At 38.0% G+C, this 25,515-nt stretch overlaps 1 protein-coding gene across 1 annotated transcript in view; it reads right to left on the bottom strand.

Moving 5' to 3' along the window:
• Window positions 1-25,515, bottom strand: part of COL25A1 (collagen type XXV alpha 1 chain) — a 315,502-nt gene that overhangs the window by 58,064 nt on the left and 231,923 nt on the right. Inside the window, exons 11-15 of the mRNA XM_074903974.1 lie at window positions 17,375-17,401; window positions 14,680-14,724; window positions 4,187-4,240; window positions 2,607-2,633; window positions 204-248 (exon numbers count right to left, since the gene is read on the bottom strand). Coding sequence (XP_074760075.1) covers window positions 204-248; window positions 2,607-2,633; window positions 4,187-4,240; window positions 14,680-14,724; window positions 17,375-17,401 — 198 coding nt within the window. The remainder of the gene's footprint in view (window positions 1-203; window positions 249-2,606; window positions 2,634-4,186; window positions 4,241-14,679; window positions 14,725-17,374; window positions 17,402-25,515) is intronic.

The following is a 25,515-nucleotide window of genomic DNA, read 5'->3' as shown; positions in this document are numbered from 1 at the left end:
GGAACTTTTTATGCTTAATTGGACAGAACAGTGACATTTTTTCTGTTGTTCATAAAAATGAATTGAGTCTAATCATTCAGCTTTAAATAAAAACACAGCTTAAAATGCATTTTTCTTTTGATCAAATTATTATTTTCATTAGCTGGTTATACTATAAGCATGCTTAAAGAATGATTTTTCTTCTCTATTAATAAGTAGCATACCTTTTCTCCTGTGTCACCCTTCGGCCCATTTTCTCCAGCATCACCCTGCAATTAAAATACATATTATATTTTAATGATTTATGTAAGCACACAGAAGGCAGAGAAGAGTCAGCATAGCAACATGATTAGCAAGCTAATTTTGTTAATCAGGGAGTCGATCTCTCTATGACATGGTCATGAAGCATGGTTTATATAGCTGCTATGTCTTATACAGTCTTCACTACAACTGTAATCCCTTTCACAGGTCCTCAGACAAACCCACAAACTATCAAATTACTACCTGTCAGTATAGTCTACAGACTCCCCCAGTTCACTGTGGTTTAGCAATGAAGGAATGTTTTCATGATGATTCAGCATTTTAAATTACCAGTACACATGTTTTTTTTCCAACAAAGAGACATTCACCTAAATGCATCTAATCAAATTCAGGCAACAGTTACACAATTTCAATAATTTTTATTAGGATTCTCAAGTAATTTATGGAATATACTCTCAGGGACAGAAGTCCTTCATGAATGATTTACAAACTAAAAAACTTCATGGAATGCCACTCCTCTAAAGAGCCTCCAAAATTACTGTTATCTCTACATAAAGTCTATGCATTGTTTATTGTTAAATAAGCAATGTTCAGATAACACTTCTTCATGGCTGGGTAGATACTGTCTACAACTTTGTAAAGAAACATTCATCTATAAAAAGACCCAATTTCTGTTTATATTCATATAGCCATATAATAAATCCATACTACACCAAAAAGTCTTCATTATATATGAGACGACAGGCCAAAAATTGCTGTGGGACTTAAGGTTCATGTAAAGTGTAAGAAACATTTAAAATGCCAAAAATATTGGTAAATGTTGAGTCTAAGAAGGGCAAAAAACATTCTAGTAGGTCTTGATAAAATAACCAGTAGTAATATTCAAACACCAACCTTTATTCTGTATCTGTCATATTGCTCTGAAAACTTTAATGTAAAATTCCCTTCAGTGGACTTACAACAGAGACCATTTTGTATGTATTTTCAGTCACTGACACAATGGGAACTAGCTAACAATCTAGCAGCACTTTAATTAAGGGCTTGATGAAACATGGAGACATGAAATAGTAACTGTTAGGAATGTCATCCCAAGTTGATGGCACATGAGAAAGAATATTGAGGACATTTACAGTTACTTTTTTAGGAAAAAACAAAGGGTGATTTATGGAAAAATGTCATGATTTTAATAACAGAAATTCAGTAGATGTTAAAATTTATAGTTATTCCTTTGGTGTCTCAAAACAAACAAAGGATTACTGAAGTTCCTCAGCGATATAATTTTAACCAAAGAAATTATTTCATGAAACAAGATTTCCAGTTACATACTTTTACATGTGGGGTATACACTTTCAGGATTCCCCTGGATTATTTTTGTGATGTGCTTTTCAAAATGTGAAATGAAGTGCCTTTTACAAAGTATGCTTCCAGCTGCTCTTACCCAGATTTACACAGATCTGGAAGTGACATTCAACTGCAGCTGCAAAGACATGGGTACACATTTCTCAAGAACAAATTGCACCTGAATACAAGCAACTTACTTTTTAAAAACATGTCTCAGTGTAATTGCAGAAGATGAGGCTGTGTACAGATTCCTACTCAAAATAAGGCTTATGTCAGTTCTCAAACTGCCCTTTTACAGGTGCAGAAGCTTGACTCTCACTCAGTGTGTACTCTCAAAGGAGGCTCCCTGGAAGAACAGAATTACACCCATATTTTGCAGTGTGGAGATTGTTCTGCCCCTTCTTCTTGTCTTGGTGTGACTGTGGATGTCAGAGAAGTAACTCCTCGCTAACGCACTGCAAGTCAGAGCACCGTTACTGTACCATTTGTGCTGTTGGTACCTCTCCAGATAGTCTATAGCCTAAGATCACTGGGACAGATTCCCTTGCCCTTAAACTGATCCAAGCAAGAATGGACAACTCCCCTTATAGTATGTGGAAAACTGGTTACCCATATATCATTTAGAGTCTATGTAGTTACCTCTCTGTTACCTAACTATCTCACTCTGCACAGGTGACAGGGCACTGAAACCAAATTATGAGAAATGTGTGGATCTCTCATTTATTCAGACAGGCTCATTTTTTCCTGAGACTAATCACAGTTAGGAGTAGTTGCACAGTTGCTCAGCTGTGCAGCCTCTAACACATGACCACTGCTCTCTGTGACTAATCCCACTCGCAGTAATCGCAGATCAGTAACTTCCATTAGTAGGTATTATTTGACACTCGTAAAGGCTGCACAATGCTGTTCAAGTTCTAGTTAGTAGCTGCATTTATTTCTTTTTAAACTCAGAATCAGGGCACTGGCAACTTTCAAAGCAGTTCTCCAAAACAGAACCACCACAAAGGTAGTGAAACATGTCTCACCTTTTCTCCTCTTTCTCCAGGGTCACCCTGATGAAAATAATTGGAGCAAAGAAGTCGTAAGTTACTAACACAAGCAAAAATCAAAATTTTAGTATTACTATCATTAGTATAACAATTACTAACAATTATGTCACTACTAATAACATTGTCCCAGATGGTAAAATCCAACAAGAAAATCTTCAATAAAATATGTAAATTTATCAGAACTCAACAGATATATATCTTAACCATAATTTTAAAAGCTTAATGATTTGAATGTAAATACTTTTTCCCCCATTTTGTTCTAGATTAAACCCTGACAAAGAGGCACATGTCTTTGTGAAGTGGCCTGCCACGACCTAGGTGACTCCTACATTTGGCTCTCCTTATTTTGGGAATGAACAAAGGAAAATCCAAAGGCTGTACGTGAGGGGAAGGTCTTGCGATTCTGTTAATGGCTTAGAAGGCTCCTTGGGAGAGACAATATGCCTTAAGTGTCTTGAACTAATTCATAATTGATTCAGGGCGCAAAGAGCCTTCAGTGCTCCTTACATTCTCTGTAACAAAAAGAGGACTTATAGCCATTATTTTTCAAAATTATAACTTGCTTGAGAAACTGGCTCAATGGCAAATGCACTTCTGCACACCAGCCTGACCTTGACAACTCATCTCTGCATTTCTGTCTCACAACTGCACTCTGGCTCATCTTTGCCCCTTGTGATGGCTGGCGGTCGCTAGGCAACTCAAAGAATACAGCTGTGAATACGAATTAAGTATCAACTGCCATAATTTGGCTTCTTCTGTATACAAAGTAAAAAAAGGTCATGCTCCCCAATGGTTTGTTTTCATTCCTGATGGACAAGCAGGCAGTCAGTAAATGTAAAGAGCCTGCCCTGCGTGCCTGTCAGCAGCAGCATGATACACAGAATCAGCTGAGGAGCACATGTTGACCAAAAACGCACGCTTGCAGCTGATGGGATTAGAATTTAGCATTACCCGTTCCACAAGGCTCACAGATCCCATCATTTCAGACATGTCGAGCTTTCTTTTAAATTAAGTTATCATAAGCTTTATGCTCTATTTCATTTGTTCAATATTAAAACAGCAGAACAAATTATTTAACAATTAAAAAAGTGCAAAGAGACATTCTGATTTAACAAATACAGGCCGAGACATGCTACTAATGAGGCTTGTTGCTAACTTCCATAATAGCAGAATCAGCCCTCAAGACCTAACCCTGACATTCGTCAAAGAATCAACCACAGTAGTTCTTGAAAAGAAGCCTGAAACACATTGTAAGGAGCATAAATAAAGCCTTTCTAAAAAGGTCCCCAAATTCCCAAACACTTGCAGGCATATTGCGTTCACTTGGCAGTGGACGCATATGCGTCAGTGCCACTGACTGGAATTATACATGCACAGCAGAAGAATATGCTTCTTTATGGTGAAAAGTGTAAAGCCTCTTACAGCACTCATCACTGGAGAGATCAGATCATTAAAAGCCAGTCAGAATATAAACCCAAGTTGGAAAGCATGACTGTCATCTATACATGCACTCACATACTGTGTGCTTCTGTTTTTAATCCATTTCCAATACCAACCTTAAGCCCTGCTGCTCCCTTCTCCCCCACTATGCCAGGCAAACCAGGTTCACCCTAAAGGCAAAGCAAACAAAAGATGGCATTAAGAAAGACATAAAGTATATTAACAGCATTTCCCCTCCTGTCTCATATTGGGTAAGTAATGATAAACAAAATTTAAAAAGACTCTCTGAATATGTACTCTACAGTTGTGCACTAAAATGCTTTATTTCATCAGTTAGGGTGGATTAACTTTAATTAAATCCTGTATGGATAAGAAATAATTCTACTGAAGGTGGTGGAAATACACAGATGTCAAACCAAACAGAAAACAGAACTGGAACTTCTGATTCTGAAAAGTTGGCCAATTAACCTTAAGAGCATAGTCTTGCCAGCAAGACTGCAATGCTTTCCTCTTCTTTACAACCTAGGAATACTGCAAGAAAGGCTTATCTTAAATGATTTTGATATTTGTGATCCTGGTTTCATATAGAAGGCAGATAATGAAGAAAAATGAGAAGGGCCCATTCCAGAAATTGAAGGGTTTGGAAGAACAGCCAACTTTTAAATTTTTTTAATATACCTTGTCCATTTTTCATGCTCATACTACTGGCTGAAAAGTAGATGTAAAAGATTTGAAAATTTTCAGCACCAGTGTTCCAAACTTTGGGTATGTTTTTTGTATACTGTGTATATACATTCTTCCACAGTTCAAGGAGTCATAAATAATCTTCATAAGTCAATCAACAATTATTTGAGAACTTTTTTCCCCCCAAATCTAAAAACAAAACCCCCAATTAAATAAACAAACAAAAACCCCAAACCAAACCCTTAATGACATTTCCTAGTCTTTATTTCCCAGATTTATGGAAAAAACGCAGACACTATTTATTTTAGGTAAAACGATAAAGCAATGGTTAGACTTCATTGTAAAACAACTAAGGGTGACGGCTAATTATGTAAACCCTTCTGCAGGTGTCTCAGTTTCACAAGATATACCTATCTTCTTTGGTAACCCTCGTACACAACTGCCTCGCACTTCTGAGGTGGCAAAGCATGTTAACATCTAAAATAAGATTTGAAAAAGCCTGCAACTAGGTTCTTCTAAAGCCCTTTGCTAAGTAAATGTATAAAAATGTGTAAAAATTAAATACAATAGCTAACATAGAAACTAATTCATATCAGAAACTCAGTGGACAATTTTCATACAGTATTCAAACATAGTAGACATGATGAGCCAACCCTCTACTCAAAAGTTACAGAGTTAAGAAAAAGGCTTATTCCAAACACAAGTATCTTCCAATCCTCCATACAAGACTTCCATTAAGAAAGGACTTCTCTTTTTCTTACTTCCACAGTCTTATCTTAGTCATAGATGTAATAAAACTCCAGTTCTCCATGAAAGCAGGTTCCATTCTATTTCTAAATTAGGTAACAGGATCATCAATTACATTTTAATTTCATCAAGTGTTGGACTATTTCAAAATATAAACCAAAAGCATCAAGGTTCTAAGGAAACTATAGTGAGGTATTTTCCAAGCCAGAGGAAAAGTGTTAAGTACCATTAAACTCACAGGGAGTTAAATAGCCATTTGACTCCCTTTTTCAAGGCTTCTTTGTACTACAGTAGCTCTAGGGCTGATATAGTAGCACAGGCATTTGATATATTAGTGGTCGGGATTTGAAAATGTTGGGAATTAGGAGTAAGTGTCCTAAAGGACTGACCTAAAAGGCACTTGGAGAAAACTGCCAGTTGACAAAATGAAGCAGAAGGGACCAATGAATATGCACTTGTTTCTCCTCATCCCCACACCCCAAACAAGTGTTTGTTTCTGTCCTTTTCATTTTAAAACAGCTGCTGTCGGCTGACACTTTCAGGGGCTTAAATCTCTAATCAAAGGGTTGAATTCCCAAGCTTGCACTTTCCTTCCAGGTTTACATATCAGTGCTATGAATGCAGAGAGCTGCTACTGTGATGAAAAGAAGACTGCAAAAATGGGACAAAAGAATTATCTTATTTTCTCTGGAAAAAAGTTAAAACCTCAGGCTGTCCTCTAGTCGTAGTAAATCCCTATTCATACCAACAGTCTCATTTCTGACCTTTATGTGACTTTCTTATGGCCAATACTACATTTCTGGCACTGAAAGTACTAGTCAGAGGCATTAGCACAGCAGAAATTAGCTCTGGGAGTGGGAAAGATTGAGGCAAACCTAGGACAGCACAGAAATGACCTTGTGGCTTTATGCTTTTGAAATTATTATCCTTCTGTTTCTAATGGCCAGAAGAACAGGGGCTAAAATAATTTTCTGTCAGACCTACAATATTCCTTTCCCTATTTTAGAACCCTATTTGCTTGTGCATACAAGGAATCAGGGAGTAATAAGATGAAATTAAAATGTGATGCACATAAGCTATGCTATATCCTACCCCTGGCGAACATTCCCAGTGCCCAGTGAAACAAGCTTTGTGCCAGGGAGCCTCACTTTTTCATACTGTATGTCTTGTAGGCATGGCAGTCTGGGTTTATGTGTAGATTTTTTAACAATTCCATTAAAGGCTAACATAAAGAAACCCAAACAAACAAAAAACCCCCACACACACACCCCAACCCTTGACAGACCTCCCCATCGGTTAGGAAATTCCGAAAGAAGTTATGAAGCAAAACAGCCGCTAACATTTTGAAGGCGAGTAGATTGATAGCTCTTCTCTTGCTATACACTAAAATACTGTGTTAGTTTAGGAATATTGGTCTCTAAACCAGATTTTGATTCTTGGTATGAAAATAATTTAAAATACCTCTGTTAGGAAATATAGTTCATTACTTTCCTTCCATTTAGTTACTTTATTTATTTATTAATCAAAGCATTTATTAAAACTGGAGTGCAAAATGCTGTATGAGTACAATTCAGCCCCACAGGTTAGTTTTTGGAGAGGAACAAAAATTATAGCTTGCCCCTTAAAAGGCTGAAGACAGTTAAACTCCTGTTCAAAGGAATGATGCATGCAGGGGAAAACTAGACATTCAATAATAGTCATCTGATGCAATAATTTCAATCAGACTGCTTTTCTACTTGATAAAATGAAAGAAGCTATAAAACCAGATCCCTAATCTCACATACTTTTTATGTTCACCAGGCCATGGCTAATGTCTTTCCTGAGTCATATTGCAGTCTCTAGTAGCACTGACGGAAAAGGTGTTAGGCTGCAGAAACAATTGCCTTCTGCACATCATCTAGCTTTCAAATTGAGGCAGCATTTTTTTGTTTGTTTTCTTTAGCAGAAACACAGAATGGATGAGGTTGGAAGGCACTTCTGGAGATCACCTGGTCCAACTCTCCCTGCTCAAGCAGGGTCACCTAGAGTTGCATGTCCAGGACCATGTCCAGATGGCTTTTAAATACCTCCAAGGATGGAGACTCTACAGCATCCCTGGGCAATCTATGTCAGTGCTCAGTCTGCCCCACAGTAAAAAAAGTGTTTCCTGCGGTCCAGAGGGAACCTCCTGTGTTTCAGCTTGTGCCTACTGCCTCTGCCCTGTCACTGGGCACCACTGAAAAGAGCTTGGGCCCATCCTCCTGTCACCTTCATTTCAGGTGTTTAACCACACTGATGAGACTCCCCCTGAGCTTTCTCTTCTCTAGGCTGAACAGCCTCAGCTCTCTCAGTCTTTCCTCATAAGGAGATGCTCCAGTCCCTTACTCATCTTTGAGGCCCTTTGCTTGACTCTAGTATGTCCATGTCTCTCTTGTACTGAGGAGCCCACAGCTAGACACAATACTCCAAGAGTGGCCTCAGCAATGTTTTTTCCCATTTAAAGAGTAACTTTGTCTATAGTACATCTGCTTCTAGATCACAGATTGCCTTTCTGCAGTCATGAACTCCTGAGAAATCATCACTCAGAGACAGAGGAACTGGAATCACTAAGACATAACATGTTCTAAAACCTTCTAGTGCTTATGTAAACCACAGCCCATGATCCCAATTAAAATTACAGTGAGGGCTACACTGCATCCTCACAGAAGAAAAAGATGAAAAGCCCAGAGAAACTGTTTGAAGCTACCCTCTGAGCATCCCCTTGGAACTCTTCCCTGGAGAGTTCCCTGTGGGGACGATGCTGTGGGGAGCTGTAAAATGTCTCAGTACTTAGTTTAAAGGAATTGTCACTAGCCCTTTCTGCACTTCTGCATTCTTATTCTCAGCTAGACCACACCACAGAAGCTGTGCTGTGCCGTGAACATCATGTGGGACAACCGTGATATACCTTAACAAAAATAAATTCTCCATACAGGCACTGAGATGGGCCATGATTTCCACGTACTTCCTCAGCAACATGGGGCTTAACTGACACCATGGCTGACAGAGAAATAATCTAGTGGGATGCTGTGGTACCAGCATCTGAATATACTATCTATCAAGGTTTTGCTGTACTTGTAAAAGAAGTAACAAAACTACCAGATGCACAAATGTCATGCCACAAACTGGTAAACCTGCAAATACTGCATCGGAAATACTCTTTAGATAGCCTTTGACTTCTGTTTCATGTAGTTTTTTCTTGCCTTTGAGTAACTGGACCAACTCCAAAGGAAGGATTCTGTCTTCATGACATGACCTACTACACAAATAGACTATAAAATATTAGAAAATGTTAGAAAAGCTTCATTTCCCCAAATTTCATGTAAAAACTATGTAGTACTAGAAGGTAATTCTCTAGCCCCTTGTCTACTGCAGAAAAGGACACTTCCACTAGAAGATTTAAGTCCCCAGTTATTCACCACCAGCATCCAAATTTATTCAGATCCAGTTTTCTGAATTCACAAATGGTCTCAGAATGGTGGAATTAAAATTTTCCAGCAAATATGCTCTTGTCCTTTCACTTACCCAAAATCAAGCAGCTTAACTCAGCAGGAGCATAAATGTTCCAGTAATTTATCTGATGACCACTTACACAGAAGACACACACACAGTGGTGGTTTTTTTGCTATCGTTTATATGCTATAGAGAAATTGCAGGATCCCTACCAGTGGAATAATGACAGTGCATTTTCAAACAGACACGTTGCAATACTGTGTTTGCTGTCAGTAACAGGAAAGTCTTTAGCATGTTACAGGAGCTCACCTGTGGATGGGGAGCTGCCATCAACACCAATTAAGTTCAACATGTTAACCCCAAATGCCCTGATGGGAGGACAGGAACTTTGGTTCCTCAAAAGTAGCAGCACTCTAACAAACTGAGTTACTGTCACTACTGCAATGAATTAGAAAAAAGACTGCTCCATCAGCAAACTACAATGTCAAGGCATGACTGGAAGAGTTATGTAGATCACCATCAGCTATCCAAAACCTGGTAATTTCCAGAAATGGCTTCCATAAAATGCTCTGAGACTCAGAAATATTTGGATTTTTCTTCCAATTAATATCAATTACCAGGGAAAACAAAATACTAACATTGCAAGAATACAACCAACCCAGTCATTCAATTCAGGAGTTTCATATAATTTAAAGAATAACAGAAGGATGCTCCTTTGGACAGCACACCAGGAAACCTTGGTTCAAGTCCTGGCAGTCTGAAGCCTATATCAACTGCATCACTATATTAGCTGTATAATTATATTAACATTGATGGACTGTCTCCATCTTTCCTGGGCAAAGAACATCCTTCAGCACCCTGGTCAATAAACAGGTGTAGTAATTTCCTCAGATACCCTCATGGTAGGGTCAGTCTTAATGTTTACACTGAAGTGAATCTGAATTTGATGAGCACTTGAATGTGTAGAGCGCTGCTTGCGCTCTGCTGCTAATACAAGAAAAATCTGTCAATATGAACTCATAAACCTACTTCAGAACAGGTCTGAAAATGTATTACCTCCTAGAGTCCATATCAAAGGAGTCAAGGGAGTTGAAAGCATGCTTCTCCTTACTGGAATGCTCTGTGCCCTGGAGACGTATACCTTCATATCCAGAATTAATCAGCTAAAAATAATGTGACTGGAGGCCCCTTTCTTGTTTGTAACAGAGAAACAGCCTAGAAGCTGCTGTTCTGAAATAGGTTTTGTTTTGGTGAGATTCATAACTCTGTCTACACCAGCTGGTTGATATCCACCTCGCCCTGAGAAGAAAGGCTGTCAGTATTGCTATATTTTTCAGTCACTAGAATGTAATCAATTTTAAGGATAAGGAAATACAAGAGGCCCCCAAACCTAATCCAGTCTAATTTTACTCTAAAATACATAAACGAGGACAGAAGGGAAAAAAAGAGGTTTTTCAGACATGTTACTGTGATTTCCATTTCAAACCAGGGTTGAATTACTTCCTTTCAACTTGCTTTTCACCCCCCTCAAAAGTAACTTAAAATTGTTTGTTTAAGCACTGGAAATCTCTCCTGGCCCACTCACCATCTGAAATTAACTGGAAAGACTCTTCAACAAGACTCAGCTGGCCTGCAAACCTGTCTGAGAATTTGTGAACTACATTTAATGAAATTTCCTTCCTTTATAATTCTTTATTTGAAAAAATGTGAGTACACGCATACCCTTCCTCATTTCTCTAAAGAAATGTGATAATACTATTTTCAAAATGTGTCCTCTACATAGTACAATATGTACTGATGGGGAAATACATGCAAATTGGAGTAATAAGAAGCATGAAGAAAGCAGTAAGAAATGTGCACACCCAGATTCGAAGTCTACTGATAAGAAAAGAAATTCTTTGGTGGTTTATCAAATTGCTACTGTCAAACTACCGGAACAATTTGAAATGAAAGGACCTATCCTGATCACACATTTTGTTCTCAACACATCCTTACAAAACCCAAAAAGACCAAGTATTACACAAGAAAAAGCATTCCACGGAAGTATAGACCGAGGGGTTTATGCACTCCAGACAAAAACATATTTAAAACAGGGTTAGTTGCACAGAATCCAGAAACTGGGTTCCTTCAGGACAAATGCAATCCCTACTTATGGAACCTCCCATTTTCTCCTTGTGTTGTTACTGTAGTCACTGGGAGTCCTCAACAAATCCATACCACTTAAAAAATACCAGAATACGTATCCTATACTTGCACAGTTGAACTTTCCAAGAACTCCTTTGTGGCCATTTCAACATGATTAATACAGGGATCTGATATCCCTAGATCAGCGCAACCTCATATCTCCATGCGGGTATCCTTTTTTGTACTATTCAAGTGCTTGAGGACCTTCTGCCAGGGATCAAGAAAGGGAAGATTATCTCCCATAGCATCTTGCTAGGAAGCAACCTGCCACAGGTGGATTGCACAACAGTCTGCAAAGCGAAGGGAGCACTCAGAAAGACTCTCCTTGCTATCTCAGAGGGTTTTGTCCATCCCAGGGAGAACACTCTTTCTAGCTGCAGCTCCCTTCCAGTTACTGTTCTTAACAAGATAAGCCGTGTAACCATAGTTTCCCAAATGTAGGAACAAAAAAAAGAATGCAAATGTCCTTGCAAACCCGTAATGTTTCATGGGATTTGGCCTAAAAGAAAAATGTGTGAAGTTTTTATGGAAATTATTTTGCTACTGCTCTTAATACAAGAAAAATCTACTGGTTAACGATCCTGCAAAAACATTTGGGTTGTGTAAAATTACACTTACTCTAATATCTAGAGATTGTCTAAGAGAAGTGGTTCATATGTTAAGGGATTAGAAAATTGTTCTAAGTGTACTCAGAATTTATGATCTCATTCCCAGACCTATTGGTCAAACTTGTCAATCGTCTCCCATAATCCACTATTTCAATTAAAGAAGTAGTGAAGAGAAAGGAAATTTACAGACACACATATAAGATGGAGATGACCTAACCTCTTATTATTGAACTGCTTAAGGAGAGAGAAAAACTAATTCACTGCTGACATTCATCGGCTGAAAACATATTTCATTGTCCAGATGAGAAAATCATTCACACACACACTTAATTTTAAGCATGTGCTTAACACTCACTGCCTTTTAAACTAAGAAAAAATATTAACTTGAAACTTGCACATGCTGCTGTTTGACAGAGAGAGCTCACTGATAAAAAGGCTACCAAAACAGTAAGGCTTTTGTAAAGGCCTTTTAACTACATAATTTCTAAAAAGGGGATGACTTGCATTACACATTCAAGTCAAGTCCAGCTATTCTGCAAATCAACATGAATCTGTATGAGCAAAGCCGAGTGTCAGCAGCCAGCTCATCGTACAGCGCAACTCTTAAAATTACTACCCTGGTCTTCATTCAACAATATCTTTTGTGTCACACTGCAGCAAGAATCTGTTTTTTCATAGAAATTGGAAGAATGGACCTTTTGGTAGCAAAATACTAGCATGGGAGTGCTAGGATGCAGTATACTTTCTAACTTTAGATAAATACTGCTTCAGTTTAACTTTATTTCTATCATGCTTTCCAAGCTAGCAGAATTTGTTATCTCTTTATTAAGAGAGATATCAACATTCAACTTTCATGGGCTTAGTATTGTATGAAAATCATATAGATTCTGCACATAAGGAAGTGCTTGCTAGTCAACATCAACCAACAATTGTGAAAACAAACAAAAGAACGTCACCACATTTAATTTTTATCTGCATGGGTTTTGTTCTGGTATCTAGATTTTATTTTAGTAATTTATTTTTTTCTTAAAGGTCAAAAGTAACATAGTCCAGCTACACTGAAAATATGATGACATCTTTATGAAAGTGATAATAATTTAAGAAGATAGATGCCATAAATATTGAAATAAATCAGATAAGTGTAAAACCATAAATTGAAAATGTTAAGTTTTTTAAAGCACGATTTAAAGTTGATAAACACCATTTAAAGATGCGTTTGCATTTTCCCTTAATCAAAGGCAACTGCATATTTCTTTTCTTCCCCATGAAACATGACTGCAGGTATGTGGTCTCCTAAAAATAGACATACAACAACCTTGCCAATACAGCTTAAAAAAAATTCCACACCTCCCAAAATGACACTTTAATAATCAGATAATTTTTGCACATTTGACTCCTTTCATCAACATCCATTTTTTGTGCTCATCGGAGTGAAGATTTCTGGCTAGTTTGTGTGATGATGCTATTAAAAGTAAAGTTATTGGATAAAATGTGAATCATCAGTTCTATTCTATTCAATGTGGTTTGCAACTTCACCCTGTCCAGTCGTCTTACATCTTCCTGCACATCCAAAGAAAATCATGTTACAAAGTGTGTCTTCATTGGCTTTTCACTCATATTTTGGCCACAAAAAATACTTGAATAATGTACAGCACAAGCATCTTTGGTGGAAGTATCATTCATACTGCAGTTGAATGCAGCTATAAAATATGAAGGAAAAAATCTCAGGTCTTAATACAAATTTGTTTCATAATATTTTATTATAATTTCTTGTGTGCTATATATAGCTAATTCTAAATATTTTTTTGGTTGTTCCACAGTAGTAACAACGCTCTGAACATTTTAAAATAGGTTCCCAGCATTATCACTATCACTAAAGTGAAATAACTGATTATTACATCATTTCTTATAATCACTGTCAAAACACAGGTCCAATACTGTACATTATGCTATTAGAAACAATACATCCTTTTATTAGGAAAGAGGAATTAAAATTAAATTATTTGAAACATCTAAGTGCTTTTGTTGCTAGGGCTCTTGGGGAGGAAGGCAGAAGGGATTGTATAATATGATCCTTATACACTACCATCTATTGCTCCTTAAAGATGGTGAACAACCTATATCATACATTTTCCTTTTGGTATTCCCTGCAAGTGTTTTTGAAGTTCATTAGGAATGTTAGTGCTTGTGAGAACAACAGATGGATAATACTGTTTACAGTCAGGGAGGCATATTATTTAAACTTCACCACCCAGATTTGCCAACAAACCCTAGCAATGCTGTGAAACAGCCCTGTTGCTTTACTGCAACCTCTCCTTATGGAGTTATGAGTTAACTTGGTGATGGCACTGAAAAATGACACTGACTTGTCTGAGTTAGCATTTACTCCCTGTTGTGTTCAAAAATATTTGTTTGATTTATTTCTCTGCATTTTTGTCCCCAACTTTAATTTCTCATTATTCTTCACCTATGTCTCCAGCCTCTTTTTATTCTCTATTTATAGGTTGTATTAACAATGTATTGGCACTGTATAAATACCCTATATAAACATAACTGTTTGATTCATGGGACTGACTTAACAAAAAGAAAAAAAAAATCTGCAGAAAAACTTAGTTTGTAAGTATACTGTCTAAAATTGCACACAACTAATATGAATTTCTCTCTGGAACCTATCAGTCATCATCAAATTTGGACATCAGACTTTCAGCTTAATTAATTACATTTGTTGCCTGTTCAAGTAAAACTAGAAAAAAATTACTTCAGAGCACAAACCAGATTGTACAGTCTTTCCCATAAAGCCAATTTGAAACCACAGCTCTGGATGGAAGGTTGCATATTGCTCATGTGAACAAGCCCTAAGTAGCTTTAATCAACTACATAAATAATGGCAGTGCTGACAAAGTCAGTGAACTCACCACTTGTCCGTCTCTCCCTGGAACACCAGGCACTCCAACAGAACCCTGGTGGGAAACAGATGCCGATGTTTAGCAAATTAAACAGGTCATGAAACCTTTCATCTCTTAATACAGTACTTAGAAATTATGGTGAATGCTTGCTTATTGTAACTGCAATAAATTTTTCAAAAAATAATTTTTACCCAAGCTGAGATCTCTTTTCAGTTAGGAATTTATACTAATTAGACATGTTCTCCTGTTGCACATTTTAATGACTGTGTCGCTGTATGGCCTCTTCCAGAAACAAGCTTCAGGCTGATGGTTGCTTTGTAATGTTGTGGATGCTTCAGAAGAAATGTAAGAATTAAAATGCAATTCCATTTAATGCTCTTGATAAATTTTAAGACACTCTACACAATCAAACTTAGCACCTGAATAAAGCTATTAATGCTTCAAGAGGGATGCTTCAATAACTGCTTTGGCCAATTTATTTTATGGGTTTTAAGAGATAATCTGCAACAATTCAGCCTGACAGTGCAAATTACAGACACCCTTTTAAATTGCATCAGTATTACTGCAACCAAATTTTAAAAGCCAACACAGGCCAAACACAAGGAGCAGACAAACAAGGGAAGCAAAATATTAGCACTGACTTGTAACATTGGAGGCATCAAAAACCAAAGCTCTCAAACTGTAAGTTTCTGTATGATGGACAAATTTCCTGAAGGAACTTGTGTAACTGTTGGTAGGGCTGTTCAGTGAAAACCTGAGGCATGAGGAAAGCAGGAAAACTGCATGTGCTTACACAGCATTCTCCTCTTTATATCTAATAATGGTGTTGCTCAGCAAGGAAACTGACAGCGTTCTTTTTAGTTTTCATTTATAAACGTGATAGTTGTTCAAAAGGTTGACGCCCTAAAAAGAGGCCACTGGGCTGGGAAAGGCAGAGTCTGTGTCAACAGTGAAACATGCAGTTCACCAGGACCCTTAAAACAAAATAAGCCCTCTGGTGAAACCCTTCATGCCCTTTTCTCTCTGTCCCACGAATCAGTGCATGACATTTCCCCCTCTATTCATACTGGTTAAAGGTTTCACTAGAAATGGTTTAGTCAAAGGGCACCAACACCCAAAGGGAACGCATCCAAAACTGGTGCATGTTTGTCAATGAACAGAGTTGAGAAACCCTGTGAAACAAGAAAAGGAAGCAACTCATGAGGGTCTCAAAAAACCTCCTGAAAAAACATGTGAATGCCCAGGAAGCTCCAGCTCATAACAGAGCTACAAATCAGTAAGCAATAATACACTGGCATCCCATTCCTGTTGATTCCTTTTGCTGGATGCATGGTTGTGATTGCTAGCCATTGCAAAGGGGCCCTAGTATCCATTTTCACATCTTTGTATAATTTTTCCAGAAAACTAGAAGACAAAGCTCAGGAGGGCATTAAACCATTAGCTGCAGTAAACTCTCCTATTTATAACAGTTCCTCATCTAAATGACAGTCTTCTATAGCTGTTGATTTTTCTTATTACACACGTTTGAAAATGTAAATAAAGGTGATTCTACCATGCTAAGCAGAAGTTTATCAGATATTCAAAAGCTCATGGGTTTTGTGGATGCTGTACATTTAAAATACCCTTCTCCTTAAGTCTTACAGTACAATTTTATAATGACAACTTAGATATCAGTACAGCTTTGGAATGCGTCAATCCTGCATTGCCAAACATGAAGACTAGTCCTCTCCTTCAGCCTGCAAACTGTGTACAGCTCACAGCTGACAAAATTCCACCAATTTGTATGATGTGGGATTACATTTTTACATATCAGTAGGTTTTTCCTTCTTTTGTTCAAAAAGTTCCATTTGAACAGATGCAAGCAAACCATCACCTTAAAGAATATTATCTCAGAAGAAGAAAAACACTTCTCACATATGTTAATGTTACTTATTCCTTTCCTCTTTCTTTTTTTAAAATTTTTCTTCATACAAATTAAGCCTGTTTTATTAAATACCTTCCATACAACTTTTTAATCTTTTGAAATCAACTAGAAAATGCCTTGGTGGTGTGTGGGTGAGATGCTGGAAAAGTGCCACTTACTGGCTGTTATTGCTGATATATCTAGAACTGCTTTAATGGTGTAATTCCATAAATCCTAAACTCACTCCATCAAACCAAGGCAGTCAGGTTTAATGAGTGTAAATAATGCTGAAAGCATTCCCAGGAAGTCAGGTCTCAGGTTACTGAAGGAACAGGAAGATACCGGCAGACCACCTGAACACTGCCAGTCAAGCATCATTTATCAGCAACACCTATGTCCTTTGTTTCTGCTGGTCAATTTTTTAGTCATATGGCACTGATCTACTTGAGGAAGGACATGCATTTAATCAGAAACTCTATCTCCCCACCTTTCACAACGTTTTAACTTTGGTTTCCTAGTCATACCAGTGTATGAATAAGAAAATTATAGTGACCTTTTCACCTGAAAGTTAAGCAGACAGATTGAAAACAGTCTGCTCTGCATTGCTTGAACTTCCTATGATGGGGAAATGAGAAATCTGATGTCTCACATTATAGGGCTGCATTTTGCAAAAACAAAATTCAGAGCCTAAAATAACCAATTCAATGCACTGTACAGTAGCTAATGCCATTCACCTTTTCTGCTCACAATTTGGCACCAGGAGGAATAATCACTTTCACAGTATTATTGTTTATACTATACCTTTTGTCCTGGAGGCCCCTGAGGTCCCTGCAAAGGGAAAACAACTCAATTAACATCATAACTCTAGCCAATTTAAACTGAAATGACCAATTAAAACTGTCTTATTGTGTAAGCATTTTGATACTGGACTGAAACCAGCTGATGTTTTATACATCAAGGAAAAGTAAAACTTTATGCTCAAAACGCACAATGGATCTTTTTTCTTCTCATTTGGAACTGATCTAAATAGTAACGGGAAGACTCAAATTTTCCTCCCTTCTAATCCTTTCTCTTCCAACCCATCTGTTTCTTCTAATACTGACAAACCTGTCAGCATTAAGACGACTGTGGTTTTACTCTTTCTGGTACCAGCTAACATCCAGTTGCATGTCCACAGTAATATATCTGCTTGGCAGCATAAAAACAAGGTTTAGGCAAACACGTATTTTTAATATAGAGAGAAGCATAAGCCTCAAAATCTCCTCACCTTCTAGGTATCAGCATACATGACTATGTCTTACCCAGCACGTGATCTGTGCCATCATTTGCAAGTTAAGAGAAAAATCATTAAGAATTAACATCAGAAATCATTAGGAATACTCTTGGGAAGTAAAGGATCAGCATTTTGCCCCCATGACCTGAGAAAGCAGGAAGAGGTATCTCACTTCAGGAAAGCTTAACTGTTTAATGTCATGTGGGAGTCATCGATATTAATAGGACCCATTTCTCATCTGGCATCTCTGAAGTATCCAGGTGGTTTGTGGCCACAGTGGAGAGGGGAGACAGCAGAGAAATAGATCAGGCAGCCATGTCTTTGATATTTTGACAGTCTGTTTTGGTAAGCCAGACCATGTCTCCCTTGGTTCTTATGCACTCATTTCCCCATGTTCCTACTATAGGTGCTGGTGCAATCTGTGGGTGCTGGTGCTATATCAAGCAACATGAATTCTGAGTCCATAAGGGTGCAAAACAAAAAGCCAAAACTGAAGAATTCAAATCCTTCTAATGTGTGAAAGAATAAAACAAGAATTGGTTGATATCAGAACTGCAATTATGCAGAAAAACAGAAGGACTGCTACTTCAAAATGCGGAGCCAATTTTATTCTTAAGGTAGTGTGTAGTTAGGCAGAATCCTCCACTGTTAGGAGATGCAGCACTTGTTGGAACATTGCTCCAGTGCAACATTAAACTGCTAACATAGAAAAGCTCCAATGCTGGTAATTCTGAGGCCTTTATCCACTGATGTGGATGAAAGCCTTGCAGTTTTAAATGTGGATTCATGTATCTAAGGTTGGGCATCAAACCTTGCATAGATCAGTGTTGCTTCTTGAAACTTTTGCCTGAAGTTTCTGTCTCAGCAGAACTAGGGTCTTGTAAGCATCTCCTTTTGACTGCAGGGAGAGATTTTGTTACTAGAAAGCCACCTGTGAGGCGCAGGATAACAAGTTTGCTCCCTTGTCTTCAAAAAGAAGCAAAAATACCCAAACACTCAGCACTGGTGATGACAGAGCAGTGAGTAAACTGATGATCTGCTTTTTCAGACTGGAGAAAAATTCCCCCAACCTGCTGCATTTCAAAAAAATGCTGTTTAAATCAGGTCATCTTTTTAGTAAGTATTTGAATTCTAACTCTTAAAATTTGCTAGAGGCTGAGGACACTAGTAATACTGAACATGGTAAATAAAGAACATCCTATTTCTTAAGCACTGCTTGCCAACAGTCTCCAAGTAAACTGAAGATGGGGAAAAAAATAGATAAAACAAATCAAGAGGATATTGGTAGGCGAGAGTTGCCTGCTGGCTAAGGAACCACGGATATAACATCATACTCCACAGATTTTTTCCCTTTCTTCCAGAGAAGGAAGTTTCTTCCAGTGCCTGACACCACAGTAGGTGGTAAACCAGGAATCCTCCACTTCTGTGAGAAAGATGCAAGTTTGGCTAACATCTTAAAAACTCCAAGAAATTAATGTTCAAACCACAGTTTTCCTACATCACCATTACCAAAATAGGCTCCAAATGTCTGCATCCTGAGCATCTGTTATCTGTTGACATTTTGCATATTAACCAGTTGCATTTTGGTGGTATTTCAGGTCTTTAGAAGAATCCCTTCATCAGTAGACCAGACTGAATGCAGAACAACTGAAGACTGCCTTCATAGTTCATACCTGCTACTTTTATGTCCAAGGAATGGATATTATCTCCTCAGTTTCTAACTGCTTAAGAAGCTAATAAAGCCTTCTAAAGACATTCAGCTATATTAAATTACCATTTGAGAGACCTCAATACAAAGTTACCATTTCAAGGTAAATTCACTTCCTAATTCTTATTCATTCACTTACTAATGCTATTCTCCAAAGTAAACTGTTAAATGTGCTCCTTTATTGAGCACTTTGTGCCTGGTGCTTGCAGCTGTCAGCCTGTGGGATGGACATAATTCAAGGCATTGCCAATGTCTCCAGGAAAAGATCTTTCCCCACAATTTCCCTCTCATTGTTGCCATCATTCCAGCTCCTCCAGAGGTGTTATCAAACAAGAAAATATTTACATAAGAGCATAGTCTTGCTCTTATTGTGCCTTTAAAATAAATCATTCAGAGAAAAGAAGCAGCAGATACTTGTAAGTAAATATTTTATACAATTATCCGTTTTCCATTTCTGGTACTTAAGCCTTAACTCAGACTGGAAATGACTCTGGTGTCTCATGGCCATTGAGCTACCATGACGATGACAAAAACAGTCCTCAACAATATGGCTACCTTCAGAAGTGGTATGCTCAGAAAACCAATCGCAAGTAAAAGCTTACCTAAAGTGATACATTTCACAATTTACACACAACGGCAAGTGCTTCTTATCCTTTGAATGTTCAGACTGTAAAACATAGCTGAATAGGAACAATTTTTCTTTAAAGCACTGCTCCCTAGCATTGGGAAAGAAGCTCAAAGTCACTGGAAACTTAGCAGCTCATCCATTGACAGGCCTCATCCCTCTCCCACATAAGTCTGCCATCAGCCACCTTAACAGAAAACCTGAAATTAAATTACTAACAGAAAATTACTTCAAAAAACTGTAAAAAACTACAGAATTGTTGTAAAGTGCTTATTTTCTATGAGTTACCTACACTCCCTGAGCAAGGCACAGAATCACACTGGAGAGATAGAAATAAGCAAGTAAATACAGCTTGGGAGAAAGAGAGGAAGATGAAGGGATAAAATAAAAAACCCTCCAAGACAAGTTCATTTCCAAAGGTATAATTGATAGTTACTAGAAGAATCTATACAGGAAATTCAATATGACCTGTAGATTTTTTTTCCCCCTGATTAGTCTACCAAGTTGGGGAGAGTGCTCTGTTGCCCACTTGATGAACAATGAGCAACCAAATACCTCTGTGTAGGTCTTCAGACAGGAGCAGAAGGCAAGAAATACACAAAAGTTTCCAACCAACTCCTTAGACTGTATTTTTGGTTTTTTTTTTTTCTGTTTTCTTCAACTGTTCCGTGTTCCGTAACAGCTGCAGTGGTACAGTGGCCCTGCTGGTTGCTCTAGTACAACCAAAAGGATGCTTTGCAAATGCAGGTTCAGCTAAATTTCACTTTGGATAGCTCTTCTGCCACTAGATCCAGGCAGCCCAGTGCAGAGCTGCTATGACTGCTCCCCACCTCATTCCCCTCAAGCCCAAAGCCTCTGTTCTGCAGTGACCAGGCATGTACAAAACTCACGGTAGTCTTCACTAGTTGGAGGTTGATCTACTACCACAGGTAATACATTGTCACTCAGTCTCTGTCAGTATCATCCCTGAGAATATGAAGGTGGTAAAAGAAAAGACTTTAAGACAAGAGCTATAGAATTCTTTCACCTCCTGCTTTTATATATACATATATATACATGATATATGTAATTGATCAACAAATCACTCTATAATAGTCTATGCAGATGATGTTGATAGTAACTATTTGTCTTATGCCTGTATCACTGGGAGCTGGCAGAGTTTCCATGCAGGGATGCTCAGAATGTACTCTTAAGCCCTTGGTGACTCATGTTAAAAAACTCACTTTATAAAGAGCATCTAGGCTTCAAAAATTACACTGAAAGCTCATAAAAACTGTTTGGATAAAGTCACTGCTTAGCATTTTTGAAAATTATGTTACTTTTCTTGAGATTGACACACATTCACTGAGAAACTTCAACTGAGAGGGCTGAAAATTTCAGTTTTGAGAGTTGGCCAGAATAGAAAGGTAACTAAATATAATAAAAATTAAAAATAGTTCTCACTGCTTCAGGTATCATGAACCCTTCAGAAGAACTCTTTGCCATCAAGTGCAATTTAGTAAACTATCTAGACAGCTCTGACAAGCTATTGCAGGGCTTCTCTGAATTAGGTTCTCATTCAAACAGCTCAACAGGAGGATGGAAAAGAAGGTGCATTGCTCTGAAGAAATTCAACTGCTATCTGTGTTTCTCTGGAGGTGGAGAATTATTTGATATTTACTTAAGCACTTGGAAAACTGGGTAACCAAGGACAAACAAATGTTTATAAAAGTCTTTTATAAAACTGATGCTATCAGTTTTATAAAACTGATCCACTACTTCCCTGGGCAGCCTGTTCCAATGCTCAATAATCCTTTTGGTGAAGATATTTTTCCTAATATCCAATCTAAACCTCCCCTGGTGCAACTTGAGGCCATTTCCTCTTGTCCTATCACTTGTTACTCAGAAGAAGAGACTGACACGCACCTCACTATAACTTACTTTCAGGTATCTGTAGAGGGCAGTGAGGTCTCCCCTCAGCCTCCTCTTCTCCAGACTAAACAACCCCAGTTCCCTCAGCCGCTCTTCATAGGACTTGTGCTCTAGACCCTTCATCAGCTTCGTTGCCCTTCTTTGGATGTGCTCCAGCCCCTCAGTGTCTTGTAGTGAGAGGCCCAAAACTGAGCACAGTATTTGAGGTGCAGCCTTATCAGTGCCGAGTACAGGGGTAAGATCACTTCCTTATTCCCAGAAACCGATTTCTTACCACTCTAATGGCATAAAGAACTTAAGAATGAAAACTGAACTAGCAGGTGTATATGAAGAGGAAAGCACAGGTTTCATACAAAGTATTCATCTGCATTTCAGTGGAGTCTGCATTCTACCCACTGATTCCACTTTCTGTGTGTAATGGGCATATGATGTAATTCTGAAAATGTGTTCCTGCATGGTTGAGGAGTGTTTCATAAAGACTGCAATTTCTAGAGTTCTAGTACTGAAATGTGCAATGTTTTACTACTGATGAATCACCTAGATAAAAGAACAACCAGCTAAGAAAACAGATTAAATATGATGGGAAACCTCATATAAACTTCCGATTAAGCAGTGTCCCTCTCGCATGCTATCTATCTTAACGCATTAAAAGAGCTGCAATAACTATTAATCAGTGCTCAGCCAGAGCTTCTTATCATTAATCTCTTAGTCATTGTTGTGACAGCCATTACTGAAATACAGAGGTTACAAAATGCCAAGGAGTATTTTCCTGAGATTTCCTGCAAGCTAAGGCAAATGCAATTGTATTGGGGCAAAAAAAGAAGTTTCCGTGACAGGCAAGGGCTGAGAACTTCCATTTCATCTGCTAGTTCTTAACAAACTTTTGCAGCTAAGCAGCTTAAGAACACCTTACAAAATTTACTATGAACATGCTACCAGAATAAAACAAAGAAGACTGCTGCAGAAGTCTGGCCATTGAAAACAAAATCACAATTAGCAATTTCCTGGAGGAGCTACGAAGATTCACACCAGCTGAGGATCTGGTCTTAATCATTGGCCTGCAAGGCTGAATTGAAGCCAGCAACACTTCCCAATCAGTTCTGCCTGGTCTCTCTGAGTTCATTTTGTTCATTTTACCTAAGAAGAAAAAATTAATATTGATTCATTTTAAAGATGTGACATTTTGCAGACTTAGCTGCAAGGTTACACTTTTCCACTGTCTTTCACAACATGGCAATATCCTTTGGAATAACATCCTCCTTATCCTGAATAACTAGTAAAAGCAGTAACATTAGGTCTTATTTTCTTGAACAGATGCCCAGCAAGACTGTATAAGCACAAAACTACTAGTTTGGAAAACAATATATCTTAAAGCAGAGGGATTTTGCATTTGGGTTGATCATTATAGTATAGATTTCTTTTGCAAAGAGACACCTTTACCTGAATTCTCTGGTTATTCTGGAGTGTTCTGCTCATGCAAAACATCTGTAAAATTACTTACATGTCTTTAAAGCCAATTTGGGCAGATAAAATAATATACGGGGTTTTTTCAATGACAAGAAGTGGTTGATTCATACACTGAACATGTTTAAATTTACTTCTTTTCCAAGGAGCTGAAAACACTGCAAATTTTGATCTTCCAAATTTTTATTACTATGCACTAGTTTAAAATACTTTAAACATAAAAGCACCAAAATCTCTTCCACACGGAAATTAGAAACAAAAACACCCCACGCACACCTTCTATCCTACTGCAGTTTATGAAAATGTCCATCACTGTCAGCTTTTGATATTTCCCATCACCAACTCACTTTAAGTTCTCATGAATAGTCTGCAAACAGAAATCCTAGCTCCTGGGTAGAAAAGAATCACAAGTTCATTTATGATTCATTCTGAAAATCAGAAGATAAACCAGAAAAATCTCTTCTATGCCAGCAAGAGCAAACAAATGGCATAGGAAGGAGGATAAATATGAGAGGCAGGACACAACTTTATTGGAAAGTTTGAAAAGCTGATGAAACTACTGGACTTCCCTCTTTCACAGCATACATTTGCTAGTTCCACAACATTTCAAAACATAATCCCTTTGGTGGCCTCACTGCTTGGCCTCCCTCAGAATTCTCTTAATCCTTTCTGCTCAGAAAAATTATGCCTTCAACTCTTGTAGAAAGTAGATGTGCAGGGCTTTCAAGTCCCATGAAAATCAGACACAAATTGCAAGTAAGTAATCATTCTTGCATTCCCTTCTAATATTAAATATGCATTCAGTCACACCTTTCTAACTTAAACCTAAGCCTCCATGTCACCTAAAAAGAAATTGAACTCTCTTGGCTCAAACAGAAAACAGATTCTTCCCGACACAGCAACATATAGAGCCAAAAAACCTTTGCAAACAGCTCTCAAACTTTTCAACCACAAGAATAGAAGTGCAATAGAAGCACACTGGCAGTAGACAATATGGAAAGATTTTCAGCAGGGAATGAGACCCCTGTAAGCAACAAGTAGCTTTCCTAAACTTCTCCTCCCACCACCCTGCCCCAACTCTCGCATACTTACATTGGCAGTTAGGAAAAAGACAAGCCATTCCCCATCCTCAAGGCAAATTTCCCTTGAGCACCTCAGCTCAACTAAGGTTGAGCTCTCTCGTGCCAAAGCAGAAGTCATGCCAGAGAACTCAAACATTGGCATTCTCTGTATATGGTGCAAGAAACCTCCCCTGCCTGAGAAGGAGAAAGATTATTATTGCCCTCTCTCACAACATCATCTGCAACATGATGTTCTTTTTCTTTATTGACACAGAATGTCATTAAAAATGAAGAAGAACGTGGTAGCAAATTCTCAGTTGGAGTAAAGTCCCATGTCTTCACTAGATTTCCTATTTCACTGAAAGAATGCGAACGTTCATGAACTCCAAATGCATTAAAATTATTTCAAGTTTTTGTGAATCAAGGCACACATTGTTTGAGTAGGTCACAAATTACTCATCATGTTAATAGGCTTGTGGTACATTCCGAGACACAAGCTGGAAAACTCTCTTATCTCATTATCTACTATCTTCTGCTCATCAAGAAATTTTTTCCTCTTCTTGTAAGAAGAGAAAATAGAAAAATAAGTAATTTCAAACTGTGCCACTGTTGGTTCACAGGTTAAAACTGAGTTTACCAGCTCTATCAATAACCTGACACTCATCTAGAAGTACCAAGGTATGTTACCAAGTACAATTAAAAACGCTTTTGAAAGAGAAAAACTTCTATGCCCATTATTATAATCTAGAGGTCAGGCTTGAAGTTCTTCAGTTGAGCAGCACCATGTTATTTAAAACTGCTGAGAGTGTGATCCTATCCTATGCTACAAATAGCCTTCAGCTTCCACAACCTTTAGCAATTACATCCAAACTGTAGGGATTGTTTCACAGCATCTGGCGT

The sequence above is a fragment of the Athene noctua genome, chromosome 4 (genome assembly GCF_965140245.1).
Source record: "Athene noctua chromosome 4, bAthNoc1.hap1.1, whole genome shotgun sequence".
Taxonomy (NCBI): domain Eukaryota; kingdom Metazoa; phylum Chordata; class Aves; order Strigiformes; family Strigidae; genus Athene; species Athene noctua.
The sequence above is the reverse complement of the archived record's forward strand: the minus strand, read 5'-3'. Positions and strand labels throughout refer to the sequence as shown.